We start from the raw sequence: 13,522 nt of genomic DNA, 5'->3' as shown, positions 1-13,522 counted from the left end.
CTTGGCGAGGCCTCCTCTCCACAATAAATCAAAAATTAGCCGGGCGTGGTAGCGTGCACCTGTAGTTCCAGCTACTTGGAAGGCTGAGGCGGAAGGATCACTGGAGCCCAGCAGGTCAAGGCTGCAGTGGCTGGGAGCGGCCACTGCACTCCAGTCTGGGCAACAGAGTGAGACTCCAACTCCAAAAATAAAATAAAATAAAATAAAATAAAAATAAAATATTATCAAAGCATCAAATACCTAGAATATAGACAATAACAGACATACAACACTATGCATATAAACTATAAAACACTATTAAAAGAAGTTGAAAAATATAAGTAAATGAAAAGATATCCCATGATCATCAATTATGGATTGGAATTCTAATGAGGTAAATATGTCAAAGCTTTCCAGATAGACCTATTAAGTAAATAACATCTCCAATAAATGGTCAAACAGACTGGGTATGTGTGTGTAAATTGAGAAGTATATTTTAAACTATGTGGGTGGGGTTCTGAGAAGATGTTTCAGACTTGAGAGTGTAAGGAAAAGACAGACTGTAACACCACAGAGGAAGTAGTACTGTATCATCCATCAGTTTGATCACTTCAATTCTTTTCCTTCACAAAAGACACAAATGAAACTGCTACCATATTGTGGGGAACAATATGTGTGAAAGAGAGGCAATGTATTCTAGTAAGAAAAGGACAGAGAGATCTGTTCAAAAACATCCTTGTCAGCTTTTTACTCTTTCAAGTGGTGAGTCTGAGCTCATTTAGGATGTGGTGAACTTATATTCTACAACAGACTTACATTCTCAATAAGTCACAATTTTATTCATTACTAATTACCTATGATATGAAATTATTTCTAGATTTAAGGGTAACAAACTTCTCAATTATCAGAAAAAATGACAAACTTTAAGACAACTATCAAGTTTCCCTCAAGTCAGAAAGGGTTTTTCCTTCCTATCTACTTCCCTCATTCCAGCTAAGTCGAAATTCTTGAGTACCCCTAAAAAGTAGCACTTTAACACTGAGTTATTTTAATCTAGATCCTTAGTATGATAGCAGTGCTTGCATGCAAGATCTCTGGAGATACACTATGAAACAATATATTCTGAAGGTAGCTATGCTGGGCCATACTTCCCAGTGAACATCATAAATCCAGTTTTAACAGAGCTTGTAGCATCTGGATTTAGGTTTTTGCTGTCCAGCATATTGACAATGTCAGATTGATAACTGACTTTAGGTGCTGGTTCTGTTATAAATCTTCTGGTTGAACATTACATTAGACAAAAAGCAAATAACTGAGGGAGCCTGATTTTGCTTTTTTCTTCCAAGCAAATTTTCATATCTATTTCTAAATGTTCAGGTAGCACTGACAGGAATATTAAAACTTCATATTCAGCTTTTAATAAAAAGACTCACCAATTGTATCCCTCCAATCACTCTGACGTGAATCTGGAATTCATCACTGCTTGTCAGTAGCAAACTTGCACTGCGCCACTCAGGATTTTGAGATGCCTAAATATGATGGGAGCCTGACATGTGAAACTCATGTAGCAGTCCAGATGGATGTGCTACTGCTTATTCCCTGGCTTCTCATAAAATCCCCTAACTGGCTCAGGCAGGCTCAGTGATGTGAAGAAATGAACTGCGGGGTTCCCCCTTTTTTAAAGTCAGGGTCTTGTTCTGTCATCCAGGCTGGAGTGCAGTGGCAAGATCACAGCTCACAAGAAGCCTCTGCATCCTGAGATGAGGTGATCCTCCTGCCTCAGCCTCCCAAATAGCTGGGCCTCATGCCTGGCTGGTCTTAAACTCTTGGGTTCAAGCAATTCTCCCAGCTTGATCCCCCAAAACATTGGGATTACAGGCATGAGCCATGGCATCTGGCTGTGCAAGTTCTTTTTAAACTGCCTGGTACAAACTGATCTTCCAAGGGAATCTCTAGGCCTATGGACTGTTAGTGTTATTTTGAAAATAGTATTTGGTGTGTCTGTATTTTTTCACCTAATTGCCTGAAATTTATATTAGTATTCTTTAGCCTAAAAAAGGTACTTTTTTTCAACTATCCATTTTTAGATTTATGTTCTTATTAGCTTTGTAGGTGAGCCCATATAGCTTTGTGAATTTACATCTGCCAAATGTTCTAAAATTAGTATAAGGTAGAAGGATAGATGCTTTCTTCTTTTGGTAAGCTTATTGACACAACAGCAGGGATGCAAGCCCTTTCAGCCAATGCTTTTAAGGGGTCTTTTGCCATGGAAAGACTGGGGAGACAATCTCACGTTTAATCAGCTATTTCCTTCTTTAGTTGTATACAGTAGTTTCCTCTCCCTTATTAAAGATGTTAGGAACTTTTAAATTTATTTTAATATATGCATTCATCTTTCCTACTAACCTATAATTGTCAGATTCTAGGTTTGTTTGGTTTTTTTTTAGTTATCTTTGAAGACTGGATTAAGGGGAGGAGAATGAGAAGTTGGTATAATACTTAATAAAACTCAGTAAGAATAGCAACCCCCCAATCACTATTACTTTCAATATTTGCAGTAGAGAAAAGATCCCAAAGCCTGGTTATGGGACTTATAAATACTGTGTGAAATAATCACAAATCCAGGAGATAATGGTGCAAGCAAATGTTGAACAAGTCCCTCTCAGGGGAGAGCACTACTGAACAGCACTAAGAAAGGGTATTCTACATAACTAACCACTTAATTTTTACTGAAAAGTGAGTATTCTAGTAAATCTTTCCTCTCTATATGTATACAGATGATATACAGCATTTTAAGAAATGTTTGAAGTCATTTTTGAAGAGTACTATTCTAAAAAAGTTTTCATATATGTATCTATGATAACATTTTCTTAATGTCCTTAGAATTTATTCTTTGAAGTCTAATACTGATCAAACAACACTTCAGAAAACCCATTAATTCGCAATCTCATACATAGAGTAAAAAGACAACCACTTAACCTCTTTCTAAGATATGCTAGCTTTTATACATTTTATAATTTTTAATGTCTGATAATATTTAAATGGTGACTTTGACTTAAATTTTCACTTTTTTGATTTTCAGCAAAATTAGATTATTTTCTTAGGTTTGTAGAGATGGTCAAAATTTCCAAATTTTAAATAATTTATTGAAACAAATTATGTGTAAATATTTGTGATTTATTAAACTATGTTAAGTGACAACAAAATATAGGTAGTATGTCAACTCTGTGAAAAAATAATTTTATATATGCTATTTATTATAGATAATTAAGCATGTAACTATTGCTTAAATGATTATGTATAATATGATGCTTTTCATATGAATACATACATTGTTACAGATATCATATAGAGGGAGCCAAAAAAATGTTTATACATTTTAAGAAAAAAAAAACCTGTATTAAAATTGTAATACTCAATAAGATGAATACAAGTCATATTTGACTTCCGCAATTACAAGAGGTGCTCAAAGTGGTTCCCATCGGTGTCCAGACACTTCTGATTATGGTGAACATCTCTTAAAATGTGTATACATTTTTTTTGGCACTCCCAGTATATATATATCCATATGTAAACTATCCGGTTTAAAATTGTTCACCAAGGTGTATGTCTGCAAAAAATATTTTATTTTTATATATACCAATCATTACAAAATAAACTCAAAATAGTGAAAGTGAGAAAAAAAAGCTCATGCAAGCAATTTCACCGACTGTTATATATACATAATAATTGACTGACTGAGTCAGGGTCTCACTTTGTCACCCAGAATAGAGTGCAGTGGCATGATTATGGCTCTCAGCAGCCTCAATCTCCTGGGCTCAGACAATTCTTCTGCCTCAGCCTCTCATGTTTTTCAGGCATGCACCAAAACACCAGCTACTTTCTGGATTTTTTTGAGAGATGAGTTCTCACTGTGTTGTCTAGGCTTACACAATTATTTAAGACATAATTTATAAATGATTGGGCACACCTATGACCACACCTACTTCTTTCCATTGACTACTGTCTTCAGAAAAAAGTGGAGAATTTGCTGATTAGGGTATAGAGAAATGTGTGGAATTGGCTGATTAGATTTATAAAATATACACAACCACACTTGGGGGCTAGCAGCCCCAAGTCCACATTGGTACAGTCCAAGTTAACAGCCCTGGTATACTTTTTTAAAATGAGATAATTAGTACAGATGTGTTGGTTATCCCAGTTAATATTCTATTGCTAAACAAGTTCAAATCAATAAGGACTAGGGACTTAATAAGCAATTATAAATTTAAAAAGTAGAGTAAGAGAAAATATTTGAACTATGAAGATCATAAACAAAAGTTTACTTAGTGAAATCATTGTTTCAGTTAAAATGTTTCTTTGAACAACTTGTGTTAGGTCAACTTTCTTGTATTTCACCCCAAACTCATTTACATTTTTTTGGTTGTTACCTCCAAGTGTGATTGTATATACTATATAAATCTAATCAGCCAACCCCACCCATTTCTGCATAATCTAATCAGCAATCGCCACCTCTTCCTGAATGCAGTCACCGATCACAAGAAGTGGGAGTGGTCATAGGTATGTCTAATCACTTATAAAGGACCAGAGAGGATATCCACAGAATGTCTCTTCCAGAGAAGATCCACTGAATTTGTGGCTGCTTGTCCTTTGAGAGCGAACAGTTACTGCTGACCTGGATACTGACAGACCTTTCAGAGTTTCTGGACGTGAGACCACTCATAGTAGACTCAGGTGTGTATGGAATGTAAAGTCCTTTGTGCTTACTTTAATTTTTTTATTTTTTATTTTTTGAGTTGAAGTCTCACTTTGTCACCCAGACTGTAGTGCAGTGGTACATTGCTCATGGCCACCACAGCTACAACCTGCTGGGCTCAGGAGATCCTTCTGCCTTATCCGTCTAAGTAGCTGGAACTACAGGCACATGCCACCACTCCTGGCTACTTTTTGTGGTTTATGGTATAGATGAGGTCTCACCAAGTTTCCCAGGCTGGTCTTGAACCCCTGGGCTCAGGCAATCCTTTTGCGTTGGCCACCCAAAGTGCTGAGATTACAGACTGAGCCACTGTGCCCAGCCCATGCTTACTTTATTTCATAAAAATACTTTAAACTTACCCATCAGAACACTTGGGTCTTGTCCAAACAAACAAGTAGCTTTGTTAGATATTTAAAATTATATCAATATAAAATATCTCTAACTAGAGCATTTGCAGTATATTGATGGGTGTTATACACCTATTTAAATATTTTTATTATACTACTTTTGGTACAACTAGATTTTATTAGGTCTTAGAAGATATGGTCCCTAAATTTCATGGAATTATGAGACCCATAAAGTACCTAAAATGTTCAATATAATGTATGCTGTAGTAATAATTTTTATACACGTCAAAGTTAAATGGGCTGAATTAACTTGAAAATATTTGTTGTCAAGATCCAGTGTGCTGTTCATGTAAAGTTTTCAATTTTCAGACTAGATTTGAAAAGTATTGAAAATAAATCTAACCACCTGGTAAGAACTCCCAAGAGACTACGGCTTCCAAATCACTATGGGGAAATATTGAAAATAAAGATGAATTGGTAGCCGTGCTTCCATGAACTGCACATCTGGATACTTTAGTATAGAGAAGAAAGCCCAGTGTTTGTCTCTACCTTTTTTTGTTGTTGTTTTAAAAGACAATTTGTTAATTGTTGAAAAATTGTTAATTATTATAGCTTGAATAGTCATCATTTTGAAATGTGAAGGTGTTTTTTCTGATTATTTGAATTGACTCTGGGACAAACATTCCTAAACTAAAACAAATAGATAATAATTACATTTTATTTATTGAAAGAGATTTTTGGTGTTAAAGTTAGAAGGATAAATTCAACTGTTTATAGCTTTAGGAGTTAACAGCTGAAGTCAACACTGATTAAATTCAGCAAGCTTAGATATAGCCTAGTCAATTTTTAATTGTCTTCAGAAAAAAATCTGTGAGTGAGTTGGGTGGCAGGGAGCATAGACTACTAGCATAGAGATCCTTTTGTATGTTACCATTGTAGAATCATTGAGAGATATAGAAAGACACAGAGATAGAGATTTTTGGACAAGTAACTCTGGAATCATCCCAACCTTTACTAATTCTTTAAGCTTGTTCAAGTAATTTGAGTGTGAATGAGAACACTGCGTGTTTTAACAAAGGATCCAGAGGACTCTCTTGTATCATTTTCTCATTTGCATCACAGTAGAGTTGGCACTTTGTATCTATGGGTTTCATATCCGGAGATTCAACCAAAACTGGGTCGAAAATATTGGGGGAAAGAAAAAGCATCTTTAGTGAACATGTACAATATTTTCTACTATTATTTTCCCTAAGCAGTACAGTATAACAACTATTTACATAGCATTTACATTATATTAGATATTAAAAGTAATCTAGAGATGATTGAAAGTATCCAGGAGGATGTGTTGAGGTTATTTGCAAATACTACATCATTTTACATAAAGGACTTGAGCATCCTTGGATTTTGTTATCTCATGGAGTCCTGGAACCAATTTCCCATGGCTGTTGAGGGATGACTAATCCAGTGTTTCTACATTTACCATGTCTAGGTTTGTACTGGGAGTAGATTAATAGGTAGATTGGACACAGCTGAAACAAACAACTGTCCACAGACCTTTTCCCCCTCATCAGAACAAAGTAAAATTCTCACTTAATGTTTTTTGTTTTTTTTTTAATTTTCAGCAACATGAATTCAGACACCCTGCAAGCCTTCCAGAATGAGCTTATCTGCTCCATTTGCATGAACTACTTCTTAGACCCAGTCACCATAGACTGTGGGCACAGCTTTTGCCGGCCCTGCCTCTGCCTATGCTGGGAGGAAGGCCAATCTTCAATGCGCTGCCCTGAGTGCAGGGAAATCTCAGAGAAGTCCGACTTCAAAACCAACGTCGTCCTCAAGAAGCTAGCTTCCCTGGCCAGACAGGCCAGACCTCACCACTGCCACAGCTCAGAGGAGCAGTTCTGTGTGAAGCACCAGGAGGCAGTGGAGCTCTTCTGCGAGACCGACAATAGACTACTCTGTGGGTCCTGCTCTGGGTCCTCAGAGCACACGGCTCACATCCACAGTCCAATAGAATGGGCTGCCGAGGAGGGCAGGGTAGGTGACTCTGGAAGAGCAATTCTTATCTCTAGGGTTTTGAATCAGAGAGAGATAGTGGGGCTTAGGGTAATGAGGCTGTCAAGAGCAGAGACAGTGGAGGTTGTGGAGATTTAAATGTGTCCTTTCAGTAGGGCTGATCAATTGGACACTAGTCACAGCTATACTGTGAACATTCACTAAGGGAAGTTTCCTTTGAATCCTTGTCAAATGTGTGAAGTTGGAGGTGTGGAGCAGGTGGCTAGCACCACACTGGGAACACCAGCTTCTGCTACATTCTTGACCCCTTCAGAGCCGGAGTATATAAAGTAAATTTCTCAGAAAGCGAATTATATTATTTGTAAGGTCATTTCAAATTCTTTATTATGTTTCTGTCACTTTTAATATTCCAAATATTGACCTCAAATTCGGTCCTTACTACTCAACCAAAGCCTTTTCTCATAGTTACGCGGGTGAAATCTTCAATACTGTCTTCCTCATTGCTAAAGTTCTTGATTATTTTGCAGGAGAAACTTATAAAGAAAATGAGCTCTTTATGGAAAATGACTAAGGAAACACAATACAATCTAGATAAGGAAACTGGCAAAATGAATTCATTAGGGGTAAGAATGAAATGTTTTCTTTGTTTTTATGCTGATTAACATAATGCTAGCTTAGACTTTTTAGGTAAATTCAAATTACCAGTTAAAGAACAGTGCTTTATTCCCAGGAAAAGAGTTGTGATTTTATATGATATTTTGGTAGTCACAGATATATAGGCCGGTATAAACTAGCTCATAGAATGCTAGTATCTTGGATAAATGGGGGACATGTAGATATTCCTAGTCCAAATTTGAAGGTTTGGATGAACCCTTTCAGATGTTGAAAATCTGAAGATAAGAAACCTTTGCCCTAAGTTTGAGTGTGAAGAAGAGGAAAGAAATAGAATAGTATATAAAGTATAATTATAGTGAAAATTTTTAAAGTAACTGCATAACTTTTTTTTTTTTTTTGAGTTGGAGTCTCACTCTGTCACCTGCTGGGCTCCAGCGATCCTTCCGCCTCAGCCTTCCAAATAGCCGGAATTACAGACATGCGCTACCACGCCCGGCTGATTTTTTGATTTATTGTAGAGATGAGGTCTCGCTGTGCAGGCGGGTCTCGAACCCGCGGGTTCAGGCAATCCACTCACCTCAGCCTCCCAAAGGCGCGGGATTACAGGCTGAGCCACCGAGCCCAGCTATTATCTGCATAATATTATGTATGCTTAAATATTTTTTAATATTTAAAAGAACTAGGCAAAAGGACAGAAAAGGAAAAAGATTTAGGGAAGAGAAGAAATAGTTCCTGCAGTAAGTATTGTAAAGGAATACCACAGGGGAGAAGTGAGGAGCCCTTAGAGGTTTCAACCTAAACAGAAAGAGAATAGGAACATTGAAAAAAATAGGACTAGCAAATATTCAAAACCCTTTGCAGGAGTTAGACAGAAAGTTTATAAATTACTTGGTTGCTGACACTAAGAATATAATTATTTGAAGTTTTTTGTCTTCTGATAAGCATTAGGAAATGTAATCATTTTAACTGAATGTTTCTGCAGGACTATGTGGCTTTAAGAAAGGTGATGATAGAAATTCATTATCAGAAAATGCATCTATTTCTCCATGAGGAGGAACAACTCCACCTGGAGACAATGGACAGGGAAGCAAGGGAGATTTTCCAACAACTCCAGGAGAGTGAAGTGAGAATGACCCAAAAGAAAGAAAGGTTGAAGGCCACATACAGAGAGCTAACTGAGATATGCCACAAGCCTGATGTGGAGCTGCTCCAGGTGAGGAGGGAGGGTCTGTCCTCAGAGCTGGATGGGCAATGCTGCTGGGGCCTTGAGAGTCGTTTGCAGGAACCACTACTCTTAGCCAAGGGACGCATGGTCCTGATTCTCATCTTGTTTGCCCAAGCACTTATTTCCTCATATTCTGGTAACCTTTGGGAGATTTTCACCATTTTAGTAGTCAGCATAGGACAAAATTCTCTTGTATGATCAAGAGTGCTACCCACACAGAGAATATCCAAAATCGCAAAACCCTAGGCCAGGGGAAATTAACTTAGGGTCCCTTATCCATTGTTACTCTCTGTTCTCCCACACAAAAGCAAGTTGATGGAGATGTTGAAGCTTTGCCTCTTACTACAAGTTGTGCCTCTTACTACAAGTTTTGTAGAAATAGGTAATCAATTTCAGTGCCCTCTGTTTTATATGGTTCCCTATTTTATTTTAATTGTTGTCAAGTGTGGTCAGATCTCTCCTTGGGGTTGACTGGGAACTGAGCAGCACTGAATAATTAGATCTCCTTGTGTCACTTCACAGCCTCTCCTTGGCCTCTTTCCTTCTCAATGCCCTGATGAAACCTATTATGGTTTAGTGTAGATTCTGTTATTAGCATAGCCTGGAATGGTTGCATAGAGGGGGATAAGAAAAGACACATTATTAAGACAGAAAAGCACAAAGAACACCAGAGAAGATGCAGAAAGACAAAACTCTCATGACTAACATTATTTTTTTTAATTTTCTTTGCAGAATTTGGAAAATGCATTGGAAAGGTGAGTCTACACTAAGTTTCTGTGCTTTCTGAGAAAGTTATTCTCCTGTTATTGACATGGATGTATGTGTTTTGAACTATCAGCATTGTTTCTCTGTGACTATTTTCTATTTTGTTTCACAACTGGCCCTAAGAAGTTTTTTTCTTAAAATGTGGCTAAAATCAAATACACGTAAATACAATTTGCCATTATGGATTTTGTTCCACCCACTTTCACTAGCTCCTCCAACCTGACCCATACAATTCTTAAAAAGGATCACAGAGGAGGCACCTATTCTGTAGAGGTGACAGATTTCCTAAGGACGGAAGGGAGGGAAGTTTTCTTCCCGTGAGAAACAAAGGCTGGGCCCTACCCCATCATGGCACACCCTGCTGTTGGTAGGACCTCAGAGGAGAGTGGCTGCCCCAGGACCCTCAACCCAGGCCTGCCAGGCAGGAGTTAGGCTTCCTTTCTTGGTACAAAAGATCAAAGCCTTCTGGCTCAGCTCAATGATATAGATTGTATCATTGACAATAGCTGACTGAGGTTCCAAAGGCTTTGCCTGAGACTGATGAGTTGAGGGAGTGAGAGAGACACAGGAAGGGATTGACAATGATTTCAGAAGTCAGATCATGTCTGAGAAGAATGGGGAAATTGGATTTTAGTATCAGTTAAATTTAAAGAAAAGTAACATTCTTATAGTCCCAAGAGGAATAAATGTATGCCCAATTAACCAAAACTGGGAGAATTCTGAAGAATTATCTTGAATTAAAAAGTGATAACTTTGTGACTGTGATTTAACCTTTGACCTGGAAGTATAACTGGTGCCATTCTTTGCAGAACTGAGTTGTTACAAATGCAGACACCCCAGCCAGTAAACCCAGAGTTCATTTCATGGCGCATCACAGGAGTCCTGGACATGCTCAACAGCTTCAGAGGTAAGAGCCAGCTGCTTGGCAGTCTGGCCCTTCTCTGGAAGGTTCCTTGGATAAATAGTTTCCCTCTGAAATTTTATTTTTTCTGATATAAAGGTGCATTTATCATGCATTGTAGAGATAGTATATATTATTTATAATACTCAGAAGTTTTGACCAACCATAAAAATGAATAAAATATTCATAAGCAGAACAATTCTAATGCTAGCAGATACATTTCAAAACAACTGAAAGGCAGGGGATCAGTGAATGTGGCCTACCATGTTAGGCTCATTCTAGAGAGCAAGTCTAGGTAGCAGAGGACTGAAACCAGTATTAAACTGAATCAGAGTCTGAACAGGTAATGTAAAGCCAGACATTGTTTTCAGAAACTTTTAAACTACACATGTATTAATTTCTATCAACTTTTTTAATGTTTGAAAATATAGCAGGCACAATTTATATATTCCCATAAATACCCACATCACAGCAAAGTGGTACCTATTTATTGATGATATTAAAGAAAAATAATACAAACAATATTTAATACATACAAATAATAAATAATACAAAAATGATATTTCTTTTCTACTAAAGAAAAAAGTTTTAGGTGTACCCTGAAACAAACTGCCTAAAAGTAGATATTAAATTATTGCTTCACACCATGATATGGCTAGGTTTTTTTTGTGTGTGTATGATTTGAAGGATTTCTGTGTGCTGTGGTTGTAATAACCCTTAATCTTCATAAATGAGTGAGTCAGAACTCTCTTTGCTTCCTTGACTCTGTATTTTCTTGGAGAAGAGGATTAATAAGTGAATAACAAGGCACAGGGCCTCTGATTCCTCGGCAATCTCTGATCTGATTTTTGCCTCTTTTTGCAGTGGAAAATCCTCTGAGTAAGGAAACAGCCAGTTGCTATATGAGCCTTTCTGAGGATGTGAAAAGGTGGATATTTGACAGCGACCATCATGATGCACCTGGAGAGCCTCAGCGAGCAGAGAGCTTTGCTGCATGGGGAGCTCAGTCCTTCACCTCTGGCAGGCATTACTGGGAAGTGGATGTGGCACACTCTTCCAACTGGATTCTGGGAGTCTGTAAAGATTCCTGGACAGGGGACTTGAGTGTTATTGATTCTGAGAAAGAATATTTTCTGTTTTCTTCAAAGAGGAACAATCATTATAGTCTCTCCACCAACTCCCCATACTTAACTCAGTATGTGCAAAGGCCTCTGGGTTGTGTTGGGGTGTTTCTGGATTATGAAAATGGAACTGTGAGCTTTTATGATGTTTGTAAAGGTTCCCTCATATATGGTTTTCCTCCTACCTCCTTCTCTACCCCTCTTAAGCCTTTCTTTTGTCTCGGTTTTCTGTGAAAAGTCATGTTTCATGATGCTTTATGGGTAAATTCCCATGTCTGAGAAAACTACAGTCCTGAGATTTCACTTGAGGCAACAGGACTTTGCATGAGGGCCTTTGAGCTCATTGTAACTTAGTGAAATATAATGATTACTTTGTATGGCTATAACATGGAATAACCACATTGAATGTATGGATTTGCTTACTAAATATAATAAAGTTTTTTCTATGGAATATTTGCTGGATTATCAATAATAACTTTTTCCTTTTTAAAAGAATAACATATTCAGTGAGATAAATTAACCTACTATGAAAGTCTCTTTCAGAAGTATTTAATCCAGTGATTTTTTAGCATAGCAGAGTTGTACAGTCATAACTATATAATTCCAGGGCAGTTTCATCACTCCCAAAAGAAACACAATATCCATTAGCATTTGTTCTCCATCCACCCTTCCCCATCTCTTGGCAACCTTTAATATACTTTTCATCTTTATGAATTCATGCAAATGGAATCACACAATATGTGGCTTTTCTGTAGTGGTATCTTTCCAGAATATATTTTCAAGTTTCATCCATGCTGCAAACAATTCTGTACTTGCATATTTGAACCAGATTGAAGAACGAAGTGGTGTATATCTCAGCTTACTAAACAAAATGAAGAGTGCTTATTTTCTCTTCAAATCTGACCTAAATAAATAGATCTGAAAGACTTCATCATTTCTTTAAATCTTGATCATTTATTACATTTCAACTCATAGAACAGTGTTGTAGGGAAATCCTTTCTGACTCCACAGATAAGGGTAGCTCTCCTATCACACACTCTCTGAGTATATTATAATATTGTACCATAATATTCAACACATTGTTAAACTTATTACTACTAAATAGAAAATTCTAATCAAGTAGAGACAGTATTTTTCTTATTTGCTAATATATTCCCATTATCTCATTATATAATGCAATATGTAAAACATAGTACATAATAAATATGAGGCAAATAAATGGATAAAAAGGGAAGAAGTTAATATAAGCAAGTGTGAAGAATGTTTTACAAAATATAAGTAACATAATAGGATAGAAAATACTAATAAATAATGTCATAAAAAGATAAGAGACTGATTTCCAGATACACAGTCTAAGAAAATTCCATTATGTTGTTGTGGTTTATAAAATGATAGCATAATTTTATTCTATATTGTTGATTTTTATTTTCTCAGGATGCTCAATATAAACCAGTAGACAATGAAAGTGATTAGGGAACACAAAATAGCACTTAGGATAATGGAGACATGTATATTTAATTACGTACTAAGCATAAGGTGATATAACCTTTCTTAATCAGTAGAAAGAACAAAATTAACATTTGAAGCCGGGCTCGGTGGCTCAGCCTGTAGTCCCGCGCCTTTGGGAGGCTGAGGTGAGTGGATTGCCTGAGCCCGCGGGTTCAAGACCCGCCTGGGCAGCAAGACCTCATCTCTACAATAAATCAAAAAAATCAGCCAGGTGTGGTAGCTCGCGCCTTTAGTTCCTGCTACTTGGAAGGCTGAGGTGGAAGGATCGCTGGAGCCCAGCAGGTTGAG

General features: G+C 37.1%; 1 protein-coding gene across 1 annotated transcript; it reads left to right on the top strand.

Annotated features, from left to right (window-relative positions):
- Nucleotides 1-6,708: 6,708 nt before the first annotated feature.
- Nucleotides 6,709-12,144, top strand: LOC103271408 (tripartite motif-containing protein 64-like). Its single transcript, XM_008068885.1, has 6 exons — nucleotides 6,709-7,119; nucleotides 7,626-7,721; nucleotides 8,696-8,926; nucleotides 9,671-9,693; nucleotides 10,513-10,610; nucleotides 11,469-12,144. The coding sequence occupies exons 1-6, from the start codon at nucleotides 6,709-6,711 to the stop codon at nucleotides 11,957-11,959; spliced, it is 1,350 nt and encodes a 449-aa protein (XP_008067076.1). The 3' UTR covers nucleotides 11,960-12,144.
- Nucleotides 12,145-13,522: the final 1,378 nt, after the last annotated feature.

The sequence above is a fragment of the Carlito syrichta genome, unplaced genomic scaffold (assembly GCF_000164805.1).
Source record: "Carlito syrichta isolate Samal-C Ts95f unplaced genomic scaffold, Tarsius_syrichta-2.0.1 Scaffold311628, whole genome shotgun sequence".
NCBI lineage: Eukaryota > Metazoa > Chordata > Mammalia > Primates > Tarsiidae > Carlito > Carlito syrichta.
Note: the sequence above shows the minus strand (reverse complement) of the source record. Positions and strands in the feature narration are given on the sequence as shown.